The sequence below is a fragment of the Bufo gargarizans genome, chromosome 2 (genome assembly GCF_014858855.1).
Source record: "Bufo gargarizans isolate SCDJY-AF-19 chromosome 2, ASM1485885v1, whole genome shotgun sequence".
Taxonomy (NCBI): domain Eukaryota; kingdom Metazoa; phylum Chordata; class Amphibia; order Anura; family Bufonidae; genus Bufo; species Bufo gargarizans.
In genome coordinates this window covers 618,914,584-618,942,191 of record NC_058081.1, presented here as the reverse complement: position 1 = coordinate 618,942,191, position 27,608 = coordinate 618,914,584, and the positions used below count along the sequence as shown (strand labels likewise).

The following is a 27,608-nucleotide window of genomic DNA, read 5'->3' as shown; positions in this document are numbered from 1 at the left end:
ATCTTACATTTAGACCATTTTCTATACCTGAAACAGGCGTAGAAAATGGTAAATTAGAGGGGCCTGCTGGCCCATCCCCTTCCCCGCCAATGCAACACTTACAATTTTAGACCTGACATGAGCGGGATGAAGTAGCAGATAGAGGTGCAACTAACTATTGCGCCACCATTTTCTCCTGAAATACGCTTGATATAGGCGTATTTCAGTATAATAAATGACCCCCATGATCTTTTGAAAAGTCTACCTTTAAAATAAAAAGACAAACAAAAAACATCTGTTCATTTGAAGATCATTAGCAATTCATGTAAATTTATGGTTACACAGTCGCATGACTGCCTCAAGGAGAAAACAACTCATGATCTGATATGTAATTCTATTATATAAAGACTTTATAAACACCATTGTGGAGAGAGTCACCATCTGCGACACAAGAGTTGACAATGGATTCCAGTACCTACAAGCTCTATCACAAAGACTGCTTTGATTCCAGAGAACATCTGGACACTTACTTCTCAGATAAAGATGACATGGTCTTTGGGGAGGATTCCTTGTTATTTCCCATAGAACAGCTTAAAAACACTTTTGCATTGGGTATGTATTTTTTGTGTTTATTTGTATGTGTTGCTATACTTTTACTATAAAGCAGTGTTCATCCCTACAACACAGTATCTCATTATTAACCCTACTGTCCATGAAGACACATGTACCTACAGCTTCAGATTTTTGTTTTGAATATGATATATGTGTATATGATTATACTATTATATAGTATTTTGACCATTATATTTAGAGATGAGCTAATCGAAGCCGACAAAGTGGAATTCTATCCGAATTTAAGGAAAAATTTGATTCGCACCATAGCCAAATTTCCTCATGCTTCGTGTGAGTTGCACGTGTGAGGACATAGAAAAAGGAACTCTAGGAAGGCGTGATCACCCATAATGCCATGCATACAGCCAATCAGCAGTCAGACAGCCCTGTGATGTCAAAGCCCTATAAATAACCTCAGCCACCTTGGATTTTGCCATTTATAATTGTACTTAGTGCAGGGAGAGACATCAGCAGGCGCTAGGGACAGTGTTAGAAAAAACATTATTGTGCTAAAACAACGATTTACAAGTGCAGGGAAAAATTATTCAAACTGTAGGGAAAGGATAGGGAGGAATCATTCCACAGCATTTCTGTTCAACAGGGTTTAATAGGAACAATTCTATTACACCTTTCTGCACTGACTGGGCACCCAAATTGCCATTATACAGCTCTGTAATTCCAGCAAACTGTTCTTATTAGGGTGCAAGTGCTTTTTAATACAGGAATTAACAGGGTTTATTTCAAGGAAATATTTCTACATCTTATTTCCCCCTGTGCGGTGCAGTTATATGGTCTAAAGCATTTTTTGGCTTGTAATAGTGGGAAAAAAGGGCTTATTAGCCATTGGGTGGTGAAGTGCTAAAATTACAGTCCTTTTTGTCGTGTATTAGTGGTAAAAGTAAAATATATTTGCCTGTCAGCTGTGCAGTTATATGTTCTAAAGCCCTTTTTCTCGTGTAAGCTATAGGAAATTTTGCTTCACTTTTATTATCTTTATTAAGCAAAGAAGCAGAGGCACGGTGAATACATTATAGAGAATTAATTCTTAAGCCGTAGAGAAAATCAATAGCTGCTGAAGTGTGACTGTGTTCCCCATAATAAATATTCATTACTCATCCAACTCTACTGTCCATAGTTTTTCTTTTTTTTTTTTCTTTTTTTTTTTTATGCGTCTGTGATGGATTTAGCAAATAATTCAGAAATGCTAAATTAGGAAGTGGGTGGGGGGAGCCTGTGAATTGGTGAAAGCAGTATTTTTTTTAACTGATGTGTTATGTTAAACGGTTTCTGATACAGTCTGTGCTGTGGTTCTATTGATTTTGCATAATTGTGTAAAGATCGGTGAGTAGTGACCATATAAATTAATTGATTTTAAAAAATTGTAGGTAAACTAAACGCAAACTGAACAAACTTTTTTAGGAGTAAGGAATATAATTGGGGGAGAAATATCACAGTTCAGCCATATCAACTAAAGGGAACAAGTGAAAACCTTGGTCCTAGTATCGGATGAAGAATATATTTTACTAGAGTTATTTTTCCTACTCTGTAATCATCAGAAACTTGGAAAACTTGTATAGAAAAATGAAGGATTAAACTAGACCTTTCAATTTTAGGGGATGTTACTTTTACATTTTCTATTATCTAGCAATTGTTGTTTTGCTGCTTTGTTACATAGTTACATAGTTATTATGATTGAAAAAAAGACATAAGTAAATCAAGTTCAACCAAGGAATAGGTGGGGACGCAAATCCCAGAAGGAAGTGAGACTCAGATTTTTTGACATTTTCATAAGTGTAACACCACGCTAGGGGGCATTACCTCCTTTTACACCCCTTCACTCTCTTTAATGGTTGAACCCGTGTCATCATGTGTATTTACTTCCATGTCCTGGACAATGTATGCTTGTATTTTCCTTGTAAATGACTGTATAAGTGTAATGTGCCTGGCTTACCAGCAGATGGCGGCAATCTTAGCAGAGCTAGAGCCCCGTGACAAGTGCAGGCCACAATACCTAAAGGGACATTTTAGGCAACCCTTACAGCATTCTGGCATTCCTACACCTGGGTACCACCAGTACCATTTACTTAGGGGGACCTAGTCCCTCGTTGCTGAAATGCAACTGGCGTCACAACAAACTTTTAACCCTTATAATATCTTTTTTTTTTTTTTTAAGTCTATATTTATTATTCTCACTAAATGTATCACAAATGTACCTGCCCCGACAACATGAAGTCTATTGAAATATATCAACATCTTAAAGGGACCCTCTGGCCGATTCGTCTCACCCATGGGGTGCTGCATAAACATTAATGTCATTTACTTTTAAGAATTTGTCTAAACCCTTTTTGAAACTGTCCACTGTTCCTGCTGTGACCACGTCCTGAGGAAGTCTATTTCACAGATTCACAGTTCTTACAGTAATGAAGTTTTGACACTTCTGGAGACAGAACTTATTCTTCTGCCCCCTTGTCTTTTGAAGGCAGTTTTTCACCGTATTTTTTGTATGGCCCATTTATATATTTATATAGGTTAATCATATCTGACCTTAGACATCTCTTCTCAAGACTAAATACATTTAATTCCTTTAATCTTTCTTCATAACTAAGACCCTCCATGCCCCTTATCAGTTTAGTCGCTTTCCTCTTTACTTTTTCCAGCTGCAGTGCATCCTTTCTATGGACTGGTGCCCAGAACTGAACTACATATTCCAGATGAGGTCGCAGCAATGCAAGTGGTAATATATTACATCTCTGCCCCACAAGTCCATGTCTTGTTTAATGCATGACAATATCCTGGTAGCTTTAGAAGCAGCTGATTAACATCGTATGCTGTTATTTAATCTTCCTTCTACAAGGACACCCAAATTCTTCTCTATAAGTAACTCTCCCAGTGTTACATCCACTAGGACATATGATGTTTGGAGATTATTACTACCAAGATGCATAACTTTACATTTATCCACACTGAACCTCCTTTGCCAAGTTGATGCCCAATAACTCAGAGTGTTAAAGTCAGCTTGTAGCTTATGGACATCTTTCATAGACTGCACAGTACTACATAGCTTTGTGTCATCTGCAAAAATCGAAATTGTGCTATTAATCCTGTCCTCGATATCATTTATAAATAAATTAAATAATAGAGGATCCTGAGTTTACAAGCACTGCTTTTGAAAAACTAGAACTTATTTTCCAGCATCTACTGTTCACTGAAAGACATCTGTTCTTAAACAAAATGAGCCAACAATTACTTTACACTCTGGTTACCACTAATGACAAGTACTGTATATTAATATTTTTCAACTGAACACATGTCTAAAGGCCACTTATAGAAATTATACCATAGTCAGTTGAATCTGCCATCTTTTATGGGACTGATGAACTGTCTAAAGTTTATGGGGAGCTCTTGACTTCCCCCTAACATATAAAGTTGGGGCAAAAAAGGAACAGGCACTTTGAATTTAAAAGCTCAATACCCTATAACCTATAGCAATCTGGTTGTAGCTTCCTCCCTACTGAAAATGCATTGCTGACAGCTATTGAAGAGGTATAAGTGTCTTCACTAAAATCTAGAGAATGCTGCCATAGTGTTGTGTTGATTGGGAGTTTCTACAGAGACGGGTAAGAACTGAAATGCTAAAAGGGGAAAAACAGAAGAAGAAAAATTTGAAAATAAAGATCACACAGAGGGCAAAGTATGTATTTCTGCCAGTAAACGGCATAAAAATGAGATTCCATGAGTGCCCCAACTAAGGGCTCATGCACAACCGTATTTTCTTTCCGTATGTTTGCATGTCCGTTCTGCAAAAAAATAGAACATGTCCTATTATTGGCTACATAAGACTTGTACTGTTCTCTTAGGGCCAGTTATTCCGTTCTGCAAAATAAGGAATGCACACAGATGTCATCCGTATATTTTGCAGATCCGTGTTTTGCAGACCGCAAAATACATACGATCATGTGCATGAGCTCTAACGTACAAGGATAGGACTGTTCTATTATGGGCCAGCTGTTCCGTTCCGCAAAATACGGAATCCACACAGATGTCATCCGTATTTTTTGTAGATCCGTGCTTTGTGGACGCCAAAATACAGTCATGTGCATGAGTCCTAAAGCTGTAGTAACAGCTGTTTAGCAACAGGTAACCAAAAGATATGTCAATATAAAGAAATCAACTTCCTTATGAATTGTCAAAAAAACTTCTTCTAAATAAAGCTAAAATTTCAGTGATTTGATTCGGATGATTTGCACAATAAACCGACCACTATTTTATATATCAAATACAGCACACTAGTGAGGAAAACAGGGCAGGGCAGATAAAGATGAAGGATAATATGACCCTGGGCGGGGCAATGGCCTGCAGGTTTTCTCATAATGCCTTGCAGCTTCACAGCCAATCAGAAGGAAGGATATTGACTTGTCTATTAAGCATTATGTAACATCCCAAGCTGAGACTCTATTCTTAGCTCAGCTTCTGATAGGACATACACAGGACAGTGCAATAGTGTTTCAGCTGAAAAACAAGGCAGATTCTGCTAATTTGCATGTCTTTCCTATATTCAAATTTATGCAAATAAGTTTACATGACAAAACAATATAGAAAAGTTATTGAAAATAATATTAGAACAATTAGAAAACTGAATTTTTTATGCAGCCCTCCTAAGCAGTGAGAGAAGAGTTAGCTGGCATACAAATTTTATTTTATTTTTCAAATTTTTGCCACCCTAATGATAATGATCTAGGTGCACAGGTTCCCCCAGCCATCCAACTTATCGGCTTACTGGCTCTCAGTCAGATGAGAGCTGGATTTGAATCTTTCATAGTGCACAAGGCTGCCATAGTAAAGTATGCTGATTGTACCTGTCTTATGGATAGGTTATTGGCATGCAGCCTTGGAATAAATGTATTTTTATTATAGGTAATGAAATTGCCTGTGCAATATCTGCATATTATGTTTCAGATTTTTCCAATCATGAATTTGCAATTGTAAATTGGAATGTTGCCTATGCTGCTCATTGCTAGTGTATACACCCGGAAAAAAAAAAAAAAACATTTGCATAGACGAGTTTCTTATTCATTTTAAAGGGTGGGTAAAACTCCATCAGTTCCTACTCAGCAGGTAGGCAAATATGGGATTAAAATGTATAAGATATGCAAAAGTATCTCTGAGAACACCCACGGGTTCTGGGTTTGCAAAGGAAGGGACAGGATTTCAACCTCTATGTGGATAAATATTACACAAGTATTCCACTGTTTATGTCCCTAACTTCCAGAGATACTGTAGGTTGTGGCACAGTATTAAAAACAAAACAGAGAGGCCTCCTTAGATCCCTGCATGGGCAACCACTTAAAACACGACAGCAGGACTCTCCTAAATGAAAACATGGTGGTGGTTAAATACAAAAACTAGAGGAATGTCCCTGTACTGACCACAGTTCATATTAACACCAGCTCCAAGTCGTCATCACTAATTCCGTCAATGCTCCTGCCAAGCATGATAATCTTTTGCACTATTCTCTACTGATTCTGCAGCCAGCCAGAACCTCAGGGGCAACACATGAGGTGTACGGTGGGCCGATGAGGGGCCTAATAATAACACAGTTCATTGGTTTATTCACTGTTAGCAGAAAGCCTCCCTGGGCCGGCAGCACCGTGGTGAGGAAGACAGCACAAAATCCTCCGGGGCACACTCTGCAGTAGGGAAACACCAGCCTAGATGGAGGTTGAGGTGCCCTTGATGGCAGTGGTATTTAGGGTGCTTGTGGTGGCTGGGTCCCTTGGTGTTATTTGTCGTGACGCCAGTACCGTTAATGGTGGTACAACCAGTTGTAGTAGTGTGGAAGAATAAAGTAGACAGTGGTAGGATACAACTCACAACTTTTATTGAGGTTGGTTCCAGTTGCGGCATATACATCCAGACAGAATACAGTCTTTTGCAATTTAGAGGAATTCTGTTGATCCACTGTTAGAAGGTTTGGCTGGGTTTAACTTAGCTTGAAGGTCCCTTTTAAACCAGTAGAATTGGGTAAGGTTGCCTGTAATACCGATTGGTATGCTTAGTCCTATTATTTCTGTTTCTTCCAAGACCTTAAACAGGTAGCTAATCTTTATTCTTCAATATATGATGAGGCTGCCTGTAGCTAGATTGTCCTCCACCATGTGCAAAGGTGCCCATTAGGCCTTTAGTAGTGACTGTTATCACTGATGTCTCTCTTTAGCTTGGTTTTCTTCCAGGGACGCAAACACTATCCTCTGGTTGTAGGATGTAGGAACTAAGAGGATCACAGGAGGAAAATGCTCTCCTGCGCCACATACCTTGGCTCTACCTCATTTTCTTTTTTTTTTTTCTTTATTGAAAAATGTGCTGACATTACATATGATAGTAAGTAACATGGTACAGAAAAGTTACCCTCTTCTCAGATACATTATAGGTATGACAATACATATAAAGATCTATAGCAATACTTTAATGATATTCCTAACGTGATACTCTCAAAAGGTCTGTACTGTTAGGAAAAATGTACCCATTCTTTATTTTAGCTGCAGCTTCAGACACGGAATATGAGGCTTCTATAGAGTTAGAACTTTCTGAAAGAGAACCAAAGTGCCCATGTACGTTTAAAAGTGTCATGTCTGTTATTCTCCCAAGAGGCTAATTCCTCAAATCTGTATAATTGGTCTATTTTGGATGTCCACTGGGGTATGGATGGGGTGTCCTCCGAAAGCCAGTATTTGGGAACTAGTAGTCGCGCTGCATCGAGGAGATGGTTAAACAATGAGGGAACGTTTTCCTTAGTAGTGGAGGTATATATACCCACTACCTCATTTCTTCATCTGACTTCACCTACTAATCTGTGGTGTGTAGCTTCAGCTTAACAACTGGCTCTGCCCCTCTCATCTCTTTACTTGTCTCTACCTTCCTTCACTACTTCTCTTAGGCCTGACTTAAGTATTTATATGACCTAAGTGCTATCCCCATCTAGTTGTGTGATGTATAAATTACACCAGACCAGCCTATAAACAGGGATACAACAGGTGTTGTAATACAAAATGACATGCAATGTGATAATGCAGTTTCACAGTAATTTAGCAGTTCCCACGTGTCCTGAGTGGGGCGCTGCAATTCTAGTGGATCCTTCTGCACAGTTTAATACAGTAGACCACAAACTCCTCCTCACCATAATCCACTCAATTGGCCTTAAGGACACTGCTTTCTTCTGGTTCTCTTTCTATCTCTTTGTCCGCTTCTTTAGAGTATCTTTCACTGGCTCTACTTCTTCTCCTCTTCCTCTTGATGTTGGGGTCCTCTACTCTTTTCTCTCTACACAGCCCCCATCAGACAGATTATCAGTAGATTGGTCTTTTAGGACCATCTCTATGCCTACGACACCCACATATACACTTCATCCCCTGATATCTAAAACTAAACCTGTCCAAAACTGAACTTCTTGTCTTTACAACATCTACTAACTCACCTAAAATGTATATTTCAATTTCGGTCTGCGGTACTGTCATAACTCCTGGGCAACACACCCGCTGTCTTGGGTCATGTTTGACTCTGTTCTTTTCTTTGTTCTCCAGAATCTGCCCTTTTCTTACGCTGGAAACGGCCAAAACTCTCGTTGCCTTGATACATTCTCGTCTTGACTACTGCAATCCATTACTAATTGGTCTCTCTCTTACTAAACTCTACTCCCTTCAGTCTGTCTGCAGCCAGGCTTATCTACACTGTATTTGTCCACCTGCTATACTGATGCCACTAGCCTGAGCCAGTCACTTCACTGGTTGCCTTTTTTAGAGGGAAGGAGTATTATGCAAATATATGTATATATGCCTTTTAATATATATATATATATATATATATATATATATATTGGCCCTGTATGACCAGTATGGGCCCTGGTATGTGTAATATATATGTATATATATATATATATATATATATATATATATATAAAAATTCCACAGCACCTCCAAGGCGTAAAAAAGTAGAAAAAGCTTTATTCACCAGACCCGCAACGTTTCGTGACAGTGCATTGTGCATATTTATCCAACTTCACATAGTTAAACAATAATCATATTAATCACATATATATTATATATAAATGTGTGTATGCCCTTTATATCACACATCTGTATATATATATATATATATATATATATATATATACAGTACAGAGCAAAAGTTTGGACACACCTTCTCATTCAAAGAGTTTTCTTTATTTTCATGACTATGAAAATTGTAGATTCACACTGAAGGCATCAAAACTATGAATTAACACATGTGGAATTATATACATAACAAAAAAGTGTGAAACAACTGAAAATATGTCATATTGTAGGTTCTTCAAACTAGCCACCTTTTGCTTTGATTACTGCTTTGCACACTCTTGGCATTCTCTTGATGAGCTTCAAGAGGTAGTCACCTGAAATGGTTTTCACTTCACAGGTGTGCCCTGTCAGGTTTCATAAGTGGGATTTCTTGCCTTATAAATGGGGTTGGGACAATCAGTTGCGTTGTGGAGAAGTCAGGTGGATACACAGCTGATAGTCCTACTGAATAGACTGTTAGAATTTGTATTATGGCAAGAAAAAAGCAGCTAAGTAAAGAAAAATGAGTAGCCATCATTACTTTAAGAAATGAAGGTCAGTTAGTCTGAAAATTGGGAAAACGTTAAAAGTGTCCCCAAGTGCAGTCACGAAAACCATCAAGCACTACAAAGAATCTGGCTCACATGCTGACCGCCCCAGGAAAGGAAGACCAAGAGTCACTTCTGCTGCGGAGGATAAGTTCATCCGAGTCACCAGCCTCAGAAATCGCAGGTTAACAGCAGCTCAGATTAGAGCCCAGGTCAATGCCACACAGAGTTCTAGCAGCAGACACATCTCTAGAACAACTGTTAAGAGGAGACTGTGTGAATCAGGCCTTCATGGTAGAATATCTGCTAGGAAACCACTGCTAAGGACAGGCAACAAGCAGAAGAGACTTGTTTGGGCTAAAGAACACAAGGAATGGACATTAGACCAGTGGAAATCTGTGCTTTGATCTAATGAGTCCAAGTTTGAGATCTTTGGTTCCAACCGCCGTGTCTTTGTGTGACGCAGAAAAGGTGAAAGGATGGACTCTAAATGCCTGGTTCTCACCGTGAAGCATGGAGGAGAAGGTGTGATGGTGTGGGGGTGCTTTGCTGGTGACACTGTTGGGGATTTATTCAAAATTGAAGGCATACTGAACCAGCATGGCTACCACAGCATCTTGCAGCGGCATGCTATTCCATCCAGTTTGCGTATAGTTGGACCATCATTTATTTTTCAACAGGACAATGACCCCAAACACACCTCCAGGCTGTGTAAGGGCCATTTGACCATGAAGGAGAGTGATGGGGTGCTGCGCCAGATGACCTGGCCTCCACAGTCACCGGACCTGAACCCAATCAAGATGGTTTGGGGTGAGCTGGACCGCAGAGTGATGGTCCTGGGGTTGGTCCGCATGTAAGCTAGTTTCTTTGTAGCGCTTAATGGTTTTTGTGACTGCACTTGGGAACACTTTCAAAGTTTTCCCAATTTTTCGGACTGACTGACCTTCATTTCTTAAAGTAACGATGGCCACTAGTTTTTCTTTACTTAGCTGCTTTTTTCTTGCCATAATACAAATTCTAACAGTCTATTCAGTAGGACTATCAGCTGTGTATCAACCTGACTTCTCCACAACGCAACTGATTGTCCCAACCCCATTTATAAGGCAAGACATCCCACTTATGAAACCTGACAGGGCACACTTGTGAAGTGAAAACCATTTCTGGTGACTACCTCTTGAAGCTCACCAAGAGAATGCCAAGAGTGTGCAAAGCAGTAATCAAAGCAAAAGGTGGCTAGTTTGAAGAACCTAGAATATGACATATTTTCAGTTGTTTCACACTTTTTTGTTATGTATATAATTCCACATGTGTTAATTCATAGTTGTGATGCCTTTAGTGTGAATCTACAATTTTCATAGTCATGAAAATAAAGAAAACTCTTTGAATGAGAAGGTGTGTCCAAACTTTTGGTCTGTACTGTATATATATATATATATATATATATATATATATATATATATATATAAATATATTCTAGAAAACAGACAGCACTTCCAGAAAAGCAATGGTTTATTGGCCCATGTGGTACAGTGAGGCAACATTTCAGCTCAAACACAGAGCCTTTCTCAAGCATAAAACACAAGTGAAGTGCAAAGCATAAATAACCCATACAAAGTGATTTACATAATTGGGGGTGGAGCAATCAATTTACATAATAATTAAAAAAGAAGAATAATACATGATAAAAACAAGTGAAAAATAACATGATGTGAAACATGATAATAATCGCAAAAACATGATTGTATTTAAAATAGATAAAAAATGAATCTAATACAAAAGACACTAGAATCGATAAGTGGATCCAATTAACCATAAGTGCTGTGCATCATGATGATAATATTAAAATATCAACAGGTGGAACATAGGATTAGAACATAAACATACCCATCAGACACATCGGGAATCCACATGTGATCGACCGCCAAACTTGGTGTGTAACAACTTACAATGTGCAGGCGCCAGGTTGCGTCTAGAGTGTGTGACTTCATGCCGTCCTTCATGCCTCCTCCCTCTCCAATCGTAGCACAGCAGGTCACATGTACCAAATTTCCAGCGTGCATGCCAGTGTGATGTCATACCGGGTAGCGCCATATTGCATATAGGAAAAGTTGCCCTGAGTTGTATTACATTATAGTAACGACATGCAGGAAGACAAAAGTAGAACACCCTCTTCATAGGTGGGCATGCAATGTACACCCAATCTGCACTGCCGTATATATATATATTTATAATGCGGCCAGCATAACCTCGCCCCAATCATGGTGCCCCCTTCAGCTGAGGAGAGGTCGACAACTGGACAATTATGTCCAGTTTCGGCCACTTTAAAAGACAGAGGATCAATAAAGATCCTCTGCCCTTTGATAACATCTCCGGCAGCGCCGGAGATGTTATGCATAACAGGGAAAGGAGAATAAAGAGCTTCCCTGCCTCTGTGTGCCGCTTAACTTGCTGGGCTGAACCTGCAGAGTCCCTGAACCCCAGTACTCTGCATTGATTACCCCAGGAATTTACCCCTTCACTGTTCCCTGCATTAGTAACCCCCTAACTGATGCACTGCTGCTTAACCCCTTGTGCCCATAGGGACAGTGTATAGATAGGTTGGGGTGAAATATACTTGTGCAAGTGAGTGTAATGTATAGATAGCGTGTGGGGTGGAATTGGGAATTGAATTGTGTAGTCTAGTTAGGTTTGTATTGTGTTTATTATAATTATATTACTGTACTGTGGTGTGCGCGTCTATATGTATATATATTTATACCATTGATCTATAAATATAGATATAGCATCTAATTGGACTGTATACTTGTATTTTGTAATAAATATTAATTTATTCTAAACATGCAGTGTATAGTGTTTTTAGTGACTGCCTAGTATAGTAGTAGTAAGTCGCATGCAGTTTAGTTCAGTGTAGTGTAAAGGCAACCGAGATAGCTACTTAGTTAGACAATTAGTTAATTAGCTAGAGAGCAGTTCTATTTTAGGTATAAATAGGCGGAGCCATCAATAGACGACTTGCGCCTATTTATGAATATTAATTATTGAGATTACCCTAAATTTCACTAATTAATAATTCCCTTAACACACTTCCACCACAGAATACAGGTCAAACTTCTCACCCTCACACACAAAGCTCTCCACAGTGCTTAACCTCCATATATCTCCTCCTTAATTCCATCTACCAAACTACTCGTGCTCTCCATTCTGCCAATGATCTAAGATTTACATCCTCCATAATTCGTACCTCTCACTCCTGTTTTTTTAGACTTTTCTCGAGCTGCACCTACTCTCTGGAATTTTCTGCATTTGAATACTGTATCAAGTTAATTCTCAACTTCTCTACCTTAAAATATGCCTTAAAAACACATCTTTTCAGGCAGGCTTATCATGCTTCTTAGTAGGGATGAGCGAACTCGAACTGTATAGTTCGGGTTCGTACCGAATTTTGGGGTGTCCGTGACACGGACTCGAACCCGGACATTTTCGTAAAAGTCCGGGTTCGGGTTCGGTGTTCGTCGCTTTCTTGGCGCTTTTGTGACGCTTTCTTGGCGCTTTTTGAAAGGCTGCAAAGCAGCCAATCAACAAGCGTCATACTACTTGCCCCAAGAGGCCATTACAGCCATGCCTACTATTGGCATGGCTGTGATTGGCCAGAGCACCATGTGACCCAGCCTCTATTTAAGCTGGAGTCACATAGCGCCGCCCATCACTCTGCTCTGATTAGCGTAGGGAGAGGTTGCGGCTTCGACAGTAGGGCGAGATTAGGCAGATTAACTCCTCCAAAGGACTTGATTATTGATCGATCTGCAGCTGTGGGTCATTGAGCTGCTGATACTCAATTGCTCACTGTTTTTAGGCTGCCCAGACCGTTTGTCAGTCACTGTTTTCTGGGGTGATCGGCGGCCATTTTGTGTTTTGTGGTGCGCCAGCACAAGCTGCGACCAAGTGCATTTAACCCTCAATGGTGTGGTTGTTTTTTGGCTAAAGCCTACATCAGGGTGAAGCTGTCACACCAAGTGCATTTAACCGGCAATAGTCTGTTTATTTTTTGGCCATATACTACATCAGGGGCAAGCTGCGCCTGTCACCAAGTGCATTTAACCCTCAATGGTGTGGTTGTTTTTTGGCTAAAGCCTACATCAGGGTGAAGCTGTCACACCAAGTGCATTTAACCAGCAATAGTCTGTTTATTTTTTGGCCATATACTACATCAGGGGCAAGCTGCGCCTGTCACTAAGTGCATTTAACCCTCAATGGTGTGGTTGTTTTTTGGCTAAAGCCTACATCAGGGTGTAGCTGTCACACCAAGTGCATTTAACCAGCAATAGTCTGTTTATTTTTTGGCCATATACTACATCAGTGGCAAGCTGTGCCCGTCACCAAGTGCATTTGAACCTCAGTAGTGTGGTTGGTCAAGCTGTCACACCAAGTGCATTTAACCAGCAATAGTCTGTTCATTTTTTGGCCATATACTACATCAGGGGCAAGCTGCGCCTGTCACCAAGTGCATTTAACCCTCAGTAGTGTGGTTGGTCAAGCTGTCACACCAAGTGCATTTAACCAGCAATAGTGTGGTTATTTTTTGGCCATATCCCAGTCTAATTCTGTCAGTAAATCCATACCTGTCACCCAGCGCCTAAATACTAGGCCTCAAATTAATATCCCGCTAAATCTGTCGTTACTGCTGTACTGTTCTGGCTGGGCAAGTTATTTAGTGTCCGTCAAAGCACATTTTTTGTTCTGGGTTGAAATACAATTCCCAATTTAGCAATTTCCTAATTTAGTGGTTTCTGCTGTATCAGAGCTATTTGAAATCTATCCCTAAAAGGGTATATAATATTCAAGGTGCACATAGGGTCATTCAGAATAACTTCACACACACGCTACTGTGCATTTCCAAGTCTAATTCTGTCAGTAAATCTATACATGTCACCCAGCGCCTAAATACTAGGCCTCAAATTTATATCCCGCTAAATCTGTCGTTACTGCTGTACTGTTCTGGCTGGGCAAGTTATTTAGTGTCCGTCAAAGCACATTTTTTGTTCTGGGTTGAAATACAATTCCCAATTTAGCAATTTCCTAATTTAGTGGTTTCTGCTGTATCAGGTCTACTTTAAATACATCCCTAAAAGGGTATATAATATTCAAGGTGCACATAGGGTCATTCAGAATAACTTCACACACACGCTACTGTGCATTTCCAAGTCTAATTCTGTCAGTAAATCTATACCGGTCACCCAGCGCCTAAATACTAGGCCTCAAATTTATATTCAGCTGAATTTGAATACAATACATTTGGCCAAATAATATTTTTGTTGTTGTGGTGAACGATAACAATGAGGAAAACATCTAGTAAGGGACGCGGACGTGGACATGGTCGTGGTGGTGGTAGTGGACCCTATGGTGCTGGGAGAGGACGTGGCCGTTCTGCCACATCCACACGTCCTAGTGTACCAACTACCTCAGGTCCCAGTAGCCGCCAGAATTTACAGCGATATATGGTGGGGCCCAATGCCGTTCTAAGGATGGTAAGGCCTGAGCAGGTACAGGCATTAGTCAATTGGGTGGCCGACAGTGGATCCAGCACGTTCACATTATCTCCCACCCAGTCTTCTGCAGAAAGCGCACAGATGACGCCTGAAAACCAACCCCATCAGTCTGTCACATCACCCCCATGCATAAAAGGAAAACTGTCTCAGCCTCAAGTTATGCAGCAGTCTCTTATGCTGTTTGAAGACTCCGCTGGCAGGGTTTCCCAAGGGCATCCACCTAGCCCTTCCCCAGCGGTGAAAGACATAGAATGCACTGACGCACAACCACTAATGTTTCCTGATGATGAGGACATGGGAATACCACCTCAGCATGTCTCTGATGATGACGAAACACTGGTGCCAACTGCTGCGTCTTTCTGCAGTGTGCAGACTGAACAGGAGGTCAGGGATCAAGACTGGGTGGAAGACGATGCAGGGGACGATGAGGTCCTAGACCCCACATGGAATGAAGGTCGTGCCACTGACTTTCACAGTTCGGAGGAAGAGGCAGTGGTGAGACCGAGCCAACAGCGTAGCAAAAGAGGGAGCAGTGGGCAAAAGCAGAACACCCGCCGCCAAGAGACTCCGCCTGCTACTGACCGCCGCCATCTTGGACCGAGCAAACACCTTAAAACCAAGGAAGTCACTCAGGCTCCCCCTGCTACCTCTTCTGCTGCTGCCGCCTCGGCCTCTTCCTCTGGAGGAACGTTGGCACCTGCCGCCCAGCAAACAGGGGATGTACCACCAACACCACCACCACCTCCGTCACCAAGCGTCTCAACCATGTCACACGGCAGCGTTCAGCTCTCCATCTCACAAACATTTGAGAGAAAGCGTAAATTCCCACCTAGCCACCCTCGATCCCTGGCCCTGAATGCCAGCATTTCTAAACTACTGGCCTATGAAATGCTGTCATTTAGGCTGGTGGACACAGACAGCTTCAAACAGCTCATGTCGCTAGCTGTCCCACAGTATGTTGTTCCCAGCCGCCACTACTTCTCCAAGAGAGCCGTGCCTTCCCTGTACAACCAAGTATCCGATAAAATCAAGTGTGCACTGCGCAACGCCATCTGTAGCAAGGTCCACCTAACCACAGATATGTGGACAAGTAAGCACGGCCAGGGACGCTATATCTCCCTAACTGCACACTGGGTAAATGTAGTGGCAGCTGGGCCCCAGGCGGAGAGCTGTTTAGCGCACGTCCTTCCGCCGCCAAGGATCGCAGGGCAACATTCTTTGCCTCCTGTTGCCACCTCCTCCTTCTCGGCTTCCTCCTCCTCTTCTTCCACCTGCTCATCCAGTCAGCCACACACCTTCACCACCAACTTCAGCACAGCCCGGGGTAAACGTCAGCAGGCCATTCTGAAACTCATATGTTTGGGGGACAGGCCCCACACTGCACAGGAGTTGTGGCGTGGTATAGAACAACAGACCGACGAGTGGTTGCTGCCGGTGAGCCTCAAACCCGGCCTGGTGGTGTGTGATAATGGGCGAAATCTCGTTGCAGCTCTGGGACTAGCCAATTTGACGCACATCCCTTGCTTGGCGCATGTGCTGAATTTGGTGGTGCAGAAGTTCATTCACAACTACCCCGACATGTCAGAGCTGCTGCATAAAGTGCGGGCCGTCTGTTCGCGCTTCCGGCGTTCACATCCTGCTGCTGCTCGCCTGTCTGCGCTACAGCGTAACTTCGGCCTTCCCGCTCACCGCCTCATATGCGACGTGCCCACCAGGTGCAACTCCACCTTTCACATGCTGGACAGACTGTGCGAGCAGCAGCAGGCCATAGTGGAGTTTCAGCTGCAGCACGCACGAGTCAGTCGCACTACAAAACAGCACCACTTCACCACCAATGACTGGGCCTCCATGCGAGACCTGTGTGCCCTGTTGCGCTGTTTCGAGTACTCCACCAACATGGCCAGTGGCGATGACGCCGTTATCAGCGTTACAATACCACTTCTATGTCTCCTTGAGAAAACACTTAGGGCGATGATGGAAGAGGAGGTGGCCCAGGAGGAGGAGGAGGAGGAGGAGGAGGAGGAAGAGGGGTCATTTTTAGCACTTTCAGGCCAGTCTCTTTGAAGTGACTCAGAGGGAGGTTTTTGGCAACAGCAGAGGCCAGGTACAAATGTGGCCAGCCAGGGCCCACTACTGGAGGACGAGGAGGACGAGGATAAGGAGGAGGTGGAGGAGGATGAGGATGAAGCATGGTCACAGCGGGGTGGCACCCAACGCAGCTCGGGTCCATCACTGGTGCGTGGCTGGGGGGAAAGGCAGGACAATGACGATACGCCTCCCACAGAGGACAGCTGGTCCTTACCCCTGGGCAGCCTGGCACACATGAGTGACTATATGCTGCAGTGCCTGCGCAACGACAGCAGAGTTGCCCACATTTTAACCTGTGCGGACTACTGTATTGCCACCCTGGTGGATCCACGCTACAAAGACAATGTGCCCACCTTACTTCCTGCACTGGAGCGTGATAGGAAGATGCGCGAGTACAAGCGCACGTTGGTAGACGCGCTACTGAGAGCATTCCCAAATGTCACAGGGGAACAAGTGGAAGCCCAAGGCCAAGGCAGAGGAGGAGCAAGAGGTCGCCAAGGCAGCTGTGTCACGGCCAGCTCCTCTGAGGGCAGGGTTAGCATGGCAGAGATGTGGAAAAGTTTTGTCAACACGCCACAGCTAACTGCACCACCACCTGATACGCAACGTGTTAGCAGGAGGCAACATTTCACTAACATGGTGGAACAGTACGTGTGCACACCCCTCCACGTACTGACTGATGGTTCGGCCCCATTCAACTTCTGGGTCTCTAAATTGTCCACGTGGCCAGAGCTAGCCTATTATGCCTTGGAGGTGCTGGCCTGCCCGGCGGCCAGCGTTTTGTCTGAACGTGTATTCAGCACGGCAGGGGGAGTCATTACAGACAAACGCAGCCGCCTGTCTACAGCCAATGTGGACAAGCTGACGTTCATAAAAATGAACCAGGCATGGATCCCACAGGATCTGTCCGTCCCTTGTCCAGATTACACATTAACTACCTCCCCTTAACCATATATTATTGGACTCCAGGGCACTTCCTCATTCAATCCTATTTTTATTTTCATTTTACCATTATATTGCGAGGCTACCCAAAGTTGAATGAAACTCTCCTCTGTCTGGGTGCCGGGGCCTAAATATATGCCAATGGACTGTTCCAATGTTGGGTGACGTGAAGCCTGATTCTCTGCTATGACATGAAGACTGATTCTCTGCTGACATGAAGCCAGATTGTCTGTTACGGGACCTCTCTCCTCTGCCTGGGTGCTGGGCCTAAATATATGCCAATGGACTGTTGCAGTGGTGGCTGACGTGAAGCCTCATTCTCTGCTATGACATGCAGACTAATTCTCTGCTGACATGAAGCCAGATTGTCTGTTACGGGACCTCTCTCCTCTGCCTGGGTGCTGGGCCTAAATTTATGACAATGGACTGTTGCAGTGGTGGGTGACGTGAAGCCTGATTCTCTGCTATGACATGAAGACTGATTCTCTGCTGACATGAAGCCAGATTCTCTGTTATGGGACCTCTCTCCTCTGCCTGGGTGCTGGGCCTAAATATATGCCAATGGACTGTTCCAGTGGTGGCTGACGTGAAGCCTAATTCTCTGCTATGACATGCAGACTAATTCTCTGCTGACATGAAGCCAGATTCTCTGTTATGGGACCTCTCTCCTCTGCCTGGGTTCTGAGCCTAAATATATGCCAATGGACTGTTGCAGTGGTGGCTGACGTGAAGCCTCATTCTCTGCTATGACATGCAGACTAATTCTCTGCTGACATGAAGCCAGATTGTCTGTTACGGGACCTCTCTCCTCTGCCTGGGTGCTGGGCCTAAATTTATGACAATGGACTGTTGCAGTGGTGGGTGACGTGAAGCCTGATTCTCTGCAATGACATGAAGACTGATTCTCTGCTGACATGAAGCCAGATTGTCTGTTACGGGACCTCTCTCCTCTGCCTGGGTGCTGGGCCTAAATATATGCCAATGGACTGTTCCAGTGGTGGCTGACGTGAAGCCTGATTCTCGGCTATGACATGCAGACTGATTCTCTGCTGACATGAAGCCAGATTCTCTATTATGGGACCTCTCTCCTCTGCCTGGGTGCTGGGCCTAAATTTATGACAATGGACTGTTGCAGTGGTGGCTGACGTGAAGCCTCATTCTCTGCTATGACATGCAGACTAATTCTCTGCTGACATGAAGCCAGATTGTCAGTTACGGGTCCTCTCTCCTCTGCCTGGGTGCTGGGCCTAAATTTATGACAATGGACTGTTGCAGTGGTGGCTGACGTGAAGCCTGATTCTCTGCTATGACATGCAGACTGATTCTCTGCTGACATGAAGCCAGATCCTCTGTTACGGGACCTCTCTCCTCTGCCTGGGTGCTGGGCCTAAATTTATGAAAATGGACTCTTACAGTGGTGGGTGATGTGAAGCCTGATTCTCTGCTATGACATGAAGACTGATTCTCTGCTGACATGAAGCCAGATTGTCTGTTACGGGACCTCTCTCCTCTGCCTGGGTGCTGGGCCTAAATATATGCCAATGGACTGTTGCAGTGGTGGCTGACGTGAAGCCTCATTCTCTGCTATGACATGCAGACTAATTCTCTGCTGACATGAAGCCAGATTGTCTGTTACGGGACCTCTCTCCTCTGCCTGGGTGCTGGGCCTAAATTTATGACAATGGACTGTTGCAGTGGTGGGTGACGTGAAGCCTGATTCTCTGCTATGACATGAAGACTGATTCTCTGCTGACATGAAGCCAGAGTTGTCTGTTACGGGACCTCTCTCCTCTGCCTGGGTGCTGGGCCTAAATATATGCCAATGGACTGTTCCAGTGGTGGCTGACGTGAAGCCTGATTCTCTGCTATGACATGCAGACTGATTCTCTGCTGACATGAAGCCAGATTCTCTGTTATGGGACCTCTCTCCTCTGCCTGGGTGCTGGGCCTAAATTTATGACAATGGACTGTTGCAGTGGTGGCTGACGTGAAGCCTCATTCTCTGCTATGACATGCAGACTAATTCTCTGCTGACATGAAGCCAGATTGTCTGTTACGGGACCTCTCTCCTCTGCCTGGGTGCTGAGCCTAAATTTATGACAATGGACTGTTGCAGTGGTGGCTGACGTGAAGCCTGATTCTCTGCTATGACATGCAGACTGATTCTCTGCTGACATGAAGCCAGATCCTCTGTTACGGGACCTCTCTCCTCTGCCTGGGTGCTGGGCCTAAATTTATGAAAATGGACTCTTACAGTGGTGGGTGATGTGAAGCCTGATTCTCTGCTATGACATGAAGACTGATTCTCTGCTGACATGAAGCCAGATTGTCTGTTATGGGACCTCTCTCCTCTGCCTGGGTGTTGGGCCTAAATATATGCCAATGGACTGTTGCAGTGGTGGCTGACGTGAAGCCTCATTCTCTGCTATGACATGCAGACTAATTCTCTGCTGACATGAAGCCAGATTGTCTGTTACGGGACCTCTCTCCTCTGCCTGGGTGCTGGGCCTAAATTTATGACAATGGACTGTTGCAGTGGTGGGTGACGTGAAGCCTGATTCTCTGCTATAACATGCAGACTGATTCTCTGCTGACATGAAGCCAGATTCTCTGTTATGGGACCTCTCTCCTCTGCCTGGGTGCTGGGCCTAAATTTATGACAATGGACTGTTGCAGTGGTGGCTGACGTGAAGCCTCATTCTCTGCTATGACATGCAGACTAATTCTCTGCTGACATGAAGCCAGATTGTCTGTTACGGGACCTCTCTCTTCTGCCTGGGTGCTGGGCCTAAATTTATGACAATGGACTGTTGCAGTGGTGGGTGACGTGAAGCCTGATTCTCTGCTATGACATGCAGACTGATTCTCTGCTGACATGAAGCCAGATCCTCTGTTACGGGACCTCTCTCCTCTGCCTGGGTGCTGGGCCTAAATTTATGAAAATGGACTGTTGCAGTGGTGGGTGACGTGAAGCCTGATTCTCTGCTATGATATGAAGACTGATTCTCTGCTGACATGAAGCCAGATTCTCTGTTACGGGACCTCTCTCCTCTGCCTGGGTGCCGGGGCCTAAATATCTGAGAATGGACTGTTCCAGTGGTGGGTGACGGGATGCCAGATTCTCTGCTATGGGACCTCTCTCCAATTGATTTTGGTTAATTTTTATTTATTTAATTTTTATTTTAATTCATTTCCCTATCCACATTTGTTTGCAGGGGATTTACCTACATGTTTCTGCCTTTTGCAGCCCTCTAGCCCTTTCCTGGGCTGTTTTACAGCCGTTTTAGTGCCGAAAAGTTTGGGTCCCCATTGACTTCAATGGGGTTCGGGTTCGGGACGAAGTTCGGATCGGGTTCGGATCCCGAACCCGAACATTTCCGGGAAGTTCGGCCGAACTTCTCGAACCCGAACATCCAGGTGTTCGCTCAACTCTAGTTATAGCGTTTACAAACTATGGTACAAAAATTGGAATTTCCGCTTTTTGAAGCAGCTCTGACTTTCTGAGCACCTGTCATGTTTCCTGAGGTTCTACAATGCCCAGACAGTACAAACACCCCACAAATGACCCCATTTCGGAAAGTAGACACCCTAAGGTATTCGATGATGGGCATAGTGAGTTCATAGAACTTTTTATTTTTTGTCACAAGTTAGCGGAAAATGATGATTTATTATAATTTTTTTTTTTCTTACAAAGTCTCATATTCCACTAACTTGTGACAAAAAATAAAAACTTCCATGAACTCACTATGCCCATCACAAAATACCTTGGGGTGTCTTCTTTCCAAAATGGGGTCACTTGTGGGGTAGTTATACTGCCCTGGCATTTTAGGGGCCCAGATGCGTGAGAAGAAGTCTGGAATATAAATGTCTAAAAAAATTTACGCATTTGGATTCCGTGAGGGGTATGGTGAGTTCATGTAAGATTTTATTTTTTGACACAAGTTAGTGGAATATGAGACTTTGTAAGAAAAAAATAATAATAATTCCGCTAACTTGGGCCAAAAAAAATGTCTGAATGGAGCCTTACAGGGGGGTGATCAATGACAGGGGGGTGATCAGGGAGTCTATATGGGGTGATCATGGGTGATCAGGGGTTCATAAGGGGTTAATAAGTGACAGGGGGGGTGTAGTGTAGTGTAGTGGTGTTTTGTGGTACTTTACTGAGCTACCTGTGTCCTCTGGTGGTCGATTCAAGCAAAAGGGACCACCAGAGGACCAGGTAGCAGGTGTATTAGACGCTGTTATCAAAACAGCGTCTAATATACCTGTTAGGGGTTAAAAAAATCGCATCTCCAGCCTGTCAGTGACTGATCGCCGCTGGCAGGCTGGTGATCCTGTCTCTTACCTTCTGATCCTGTGAACGCGCGCGCCTGCGTGCGCGCGTTCACAGGAAATCTCGCCTTTCGCCGGCGTGCGTTACATGGTCGGGAGGCGGTTAATGTGAGGTAAATTAAAGATTAGTGCCACAAATAATATACTAGATTGCCTCCTTAAAACCAGATGAGGATGATGATGGGCTCTAGCTGCAGTCTGGCTCCACTGGTCTTGTGTAGAACAGGCTCTCTGGAGGCTGTTTGTAACTGTGGTCACAAAAATCAATGGTCTGGGAGAACGGGAAGAAGCTCCATTTTTTGGGGCCCTTTACACAGCTCAAGGTCTGGGCCCCAGGGCCTGACGGTGAGTATGCCCATAAGGCCGACCCATAAGTCCACCTACATGTATCACCCATGAGTTTGTTCACAGTGGGTGAAGTGTGTAGGAGATGTGTTATGTGTTGCTGTAGAGAATCTAATGTGTGTGCTTATGGAATGTAGTGCATAGGGATACCAGTTTGTGTAGATGATGCAGTGTGTGTGTGTAGTGGATTGCAGTGTGTTCTCGTGTAAGAGATAGAAAGAAGTTTGTGTTTGTGTATAAAGTATGTATTGTATGTTTCAAAATGTGTGTACGGAATGCGTTGTGCAAATCTGTGTTTGTATGTGTAAGGGCTGCAAGGTGTGTTTCTGTGTATGTAAGGGATGCAGTGTGTGTGTGTCTGTAAGGGGTGCATTGAGTGTGTGTAAGAGATGCATTGTGTGCAAGGGGTGCATTGTGATGGATGTCAATCTCTCCCCCCCTTGTCACATTCTTCTCCCCTCCTCCCTTGTCACTCTCTTTCTCGCCCCCCCCCCCCTTGTCCCTCTCTACCCCTTCTTGTCATTCTCATTCCCCCCCTCCCTTGTCACTTTCATTCTCCCCCCTTCCTCCCTCATCACTCTCTTCTCCCCCCCACCTCTAGTGTAGCGTGGCCGAGCTCTGTTCGGTCCGCGGTACAGGAGAATTTGTTTCCTGTACCCGGCCGGACTGAAAGTAAGTGCACACTAAGTGAGCACTTCCTGTAAGTCCGGCCGGGTACAGGAAACAATAGCTCCTGTACCGCGGACCGGACAGAGCTCGGCCACGCTACATTAGAGGCGCTTCCCTCCTGTCAGTCCCTCTCTTCATGCTGCGCCTGGGCGGTGCACCTTCATGGACATGCCAGCCCGGGCAGTGCGGCAGCCGCCTGAGGGCCCGCCGCCGTACTTTGAAAAAAAACTTACGGCAGGACCGGTCCAGCCCGCGCCCCTGGCCGGCGGCCTGCTGGGAAATTTCCCGATATCCCGGTAGGCCAGTCTGGCCCTGCGTGGCAGTATGCAGTAGAGATGGAAGCAGGGAGTTCTTCTGAGTTCATTGCGCAAATGACCAGATGCATGCTGAGTTGCTTGCTTAGTGAAAGCCGTATTATAACTATTCAGCAAACGGATGACTACTGGCTCTGCACCATGTTAGACCCCTGCTCCTCTCCAAAATGAGGCCTTTTTTTTCCACTGAGAGGGAGGATAAACTCAACTACTATTGAGACATCCTATGTAGTCAGTTGGTCACTGTCTATGTGCACCATCGCTCATCCTCACAAAGGTCTGACCGGGGGACACTCTGGCTCACGCTGGCTCATGATTGCTGGAGTGGGTGGGGGTGCAGGAGCAGCACCAGCTGTATCAGCAGCAACTTAAGTTTTGAGTCTCTAATGAGCACTTTTCATCACCCGCCTACTGAAAAACTACCCAGCAGCAGCAAGACATGGAGCAAAACCTGAACCAGCAGGTGATGGCATACTTGGCCTGCACCCTGCCAGCTCAGATCCAAGAGCCCCTGGACTACTGGGCAGCCAAACTTGATTTGCATCCAAAACTGGTCAAGTTTGCCCTGGACAAGCTTTCCTAATCAGTCAGTAGTGTGGCCTCAGAGCGTGTTTTGTGCGAGGGGACATAGTTACCCCAAAAAGAACTCGCCTTTCAACACAAAATTTTAATAGACTAACCTTTTTAAAGATGAATCAGGCATGGATCAGCCAGGATTTCTACACTCCAGTGCCTGATGCATCAGACTAGATCATTCTGGGTGCCACACCCAAACTTTGTTAAAAAAAAAAAAAAACAGTTTCTTCTGGCCACCTGCTTTAGCCACTATTCTGATGCTGCTACCTACCTGATGCCACAGACTACCTTCCTCTGCTGCCATCTTCTCCTACTGCCACCCACTAGAGATGAGCGAAATTGAAGTTAACGAAGTGAAATTCAATCTGAATTTCATTTGTTTCTGGCCGTGCCTCCGCACAGCAAAAAAGTAGAACATGTTCACGGACCCATTCAAGTGTAGAGTGTCTGGATCTGTCCCGGCCGCTGCAACCACGTTGCCCGTGCATTGGGGACTGCAAATTGCTGTCCCCAATGCACGGAATGGACCAACAAGGTTCATGTGCAAGAAGCCTAACACTTGTGGTCTAGTTTTGTGTGAAGCGGCATATATGCATTCATGTTGCATGTATTTATTAATTAGGGCTACCAATTCTGAGTAACTCAGAGAGACAGGAGATTTCCAGAATCTGATTTATTTTTTTGTCGCCATATTTTGACCCCTATAACTTTTTTGTAATTATGTGTACGGAGCTGGGTGGGGCTCAATTTTTGCGGGGCAATCTGAACTTTTCACTGATACCATTCTGGGGTGTTTAAGACTTTTTGATCACTTTTTATTTAAATTTTTGTAGCAAATGAAGTGACCAAAAACTGCGAATCGGACATTTGGACTCTTTTTTTTTTTTTCTTCTGTTTTGCTGTTTGCCGTATGGGGATAATATTTTTATACAATGGGTGTTTTTACACATTGTGACACCCATTATGTGTATTTTTTTAGTTCTTTTATTTTCATTTTGGGAAAAGAGGGGTGATCTGATTTTTTTTTTTTGTTTTGCACTTTTTTATAGTTCCCAGGTTACACACACATCTCTGTAAAACAGTACACAGCTCTGCTACATGCGGTTACACACACTGCTCTATATACACAGTACACAGCTCTGCTACATGCAGGTAACATACACATCTCTGTAACACAGTACACATCTCGGCTACACAGTACACACCACTGCTACCTGCAGGTTGCACATACATCTCTGTAACACAGTACACAGCTCTGCTACATGCAGGTTACACATACAGCTCTGCTACACAGTACACAGCTCTTCTACATGCAGGTTACACATACAGCTCTGCTACACAGTACACAGCACTGCTACATGCAGGTTACACACACATCTCTAGTACACAGCTCTATTTGATGGCTACAGTACTGTACACTCTACCAGCTGATGTGCACATCTGACCCCTCCCACACACGTGACTCATTACATGGTCATGATGTCATCACAGGTCCTTTGCCTCTCCGTCAGGTGAAGAGTGTGTGTAGTAGGGCATATTTTGAGTTAGGGAGGACGGAGTTTTGTCTGAGGTCTGATGGAGTTTTGGATGAGGGAGTACGGAGTTTTGTCTAAAGTCTGAGGTAGGAGGGAGTTTTGCCTGAAGGAGGATGGATTTGTGGATGATGTCTGACGATGTCCTAATATGTATGCCATTCGTATAGGCGAGGCAGAAGCCTGCATGACAGACAGGTGCATAGCCAGTTCACTCCCGTGTTCACGTCCGGTAGTACATGGCTCCGTAGTAACATTCAGGAATGCTACCGATGTAGTCGGTGCATCGCTTGTAAGTATATCCAAACTGGTAAGAAGTTCCGGAGTAATGTGACTGGGAAGAGGTATACCATCCGTGATTTTATCAATTGTAGATCTGAATGAGCACCTAAATGATATTGCTAATCAAAAAGATACACCGGTCGTGAAACATGTCCACACTGTGCATAATGGCAGCACCCAAATTACTTTTATGGTCATTGATAAGATCCACCCACCCTTGAGGGGAGGCGATTGGGACAGAAGCATCTTGCAAAGGGAAGCTCGCTGGATTTACTATCTAAAAACTGTGGCTCCATAAGGAATTAATGAGCAGCTGAATTTCAGTTGCTACGTACATATAAGCCATGTAAATCCACCTACACATACGTTTCCCTGTTGCATTTTGGCACCTTCGTCTCCCCCACACCCCTCCCCTTGAGGGTGGTACCCAACTCACTGCTTGAACCCATTGTCTATCCATTTATGAAATTGTAGCAGATTAATTCCTTGTTGAGTCTACCAAATTCATTTATGTGTACCCCTCTGAGCCTCACTTCTTACCCTCCTTTTTATATAATAGTAAATGTCCTCCAGCCATTGTTTTACTTATTTTTACTTATCCTGTGTTCCTGCCAATAAGCCCTTCATTCCCCTTGACAGCTGGGTCTGTTTCCACTTACGGCTGTCTCAGCAACATGGACTCCATCTGGAATGTCCTCTGTTGATAGGCACCACACAATCCCTCTTCTTTTGTCTCCGCCTCATGTGGCTCAACGCCGTGTTCAACCAGAATCAGCGCTTTGCTTCACAGGCGGCACATCTCTTCTGGGTTCGCGTGACGCTGTGGTCATGTGACTGGTCACATGTCCCATGTAGGTGGGCCTGGAGTCAGATGCTGTTCACTGGCTTCCTGGACAAGACTCCCCATGCTGACTATGGGGTCTGCTATTTACTCCTGTTCAGCCCACAAATTAGTCCCGTACCACTGATGGGCTATCTGCAAGTAGGGAATTTTAATTGCCCCCCCCCCCCCCCCGGCTTTACCCTTGGTCTATCAATTACAAGGTAGGCTTATATTTAGCTTTTACTTTTGCCCCTTTTCTTAGTTGTTGTGGCCCCAAGTTTTTCCTAAGATTATTTAATCTTTTTTTTATTTGTAGGATTGGTCAACCTTTATACACCAAGCCCTTGGTATATTTCTCCTGATGCGTATTCTATGAAACGTGGCACGTCGGGAACTATCCTATGGTGTTCTTCAGGGATTCCGCCCGGACTAGGGACAGGCATCTGGACAGAGTCACCACTTTCGGGGCGGGTGCTCTTTATAGATAGGTAGGGTCAACTTAACCCCCTTCCCGCTATATAGGGGTGTCTAGGGACAGCTGTCCCTGACCGCTACCTACGAACAGCATCCTCTATTATATTTTGGAAGTATGACTACTATTGCTCTTATAGTCCCCAAGTGACTGCAAACTAGGTTAGAGGGCATTTTGAGGGATATTGCACCTAATAGGGTCAGACATCCAGATAGGGTTGCCCTGTTTGGGGCATTTCTTTGTGCAGTAAGGCAGGGCATTCGCAGTTGGCTTTCGTTTGTCAGGGTTTACTTTAGGGATAGAAAATTGCCATAGCTGCCTTGTACAAAGTGACCTACAATCGACTGCCATTTATCCCTTGGACTGTACAGTTACCAGATGGTCCTGAAGCACATCACTTGGTAAGACTGTTCTTTTTTCGTAGAATTACTTATTATCTTACATGTTCTTGATTGGAACCT

General features: G+C 44.1%; 1 protein-coding gene across 1 annotated transcript in view; it reads left to right on the top strand.

Moving 5' to 3' along the window:
- Nucleotides 1-413: 413 nt before the first annotated feature.
- LOC122928841 (nicotinamide N-methyltransferase-like) overlaps nucleotides 414-27,608 on the top strand; it is a 48,107-nt gene continuing 20,912 nt past the window's right edge. Inside the window, exon 1 of the mRNA XM_044282108.1 lies at nucleotides 414-591. Within this exon, the coding sequence (XP_044138043.1) occupies nucleotides 441-591 (151 nt within the window). The 5' untranslated portion in view covers nucleotides 414-440. The remainder of the gene's footprint in view (nucleotides 592-27,608) is intronic.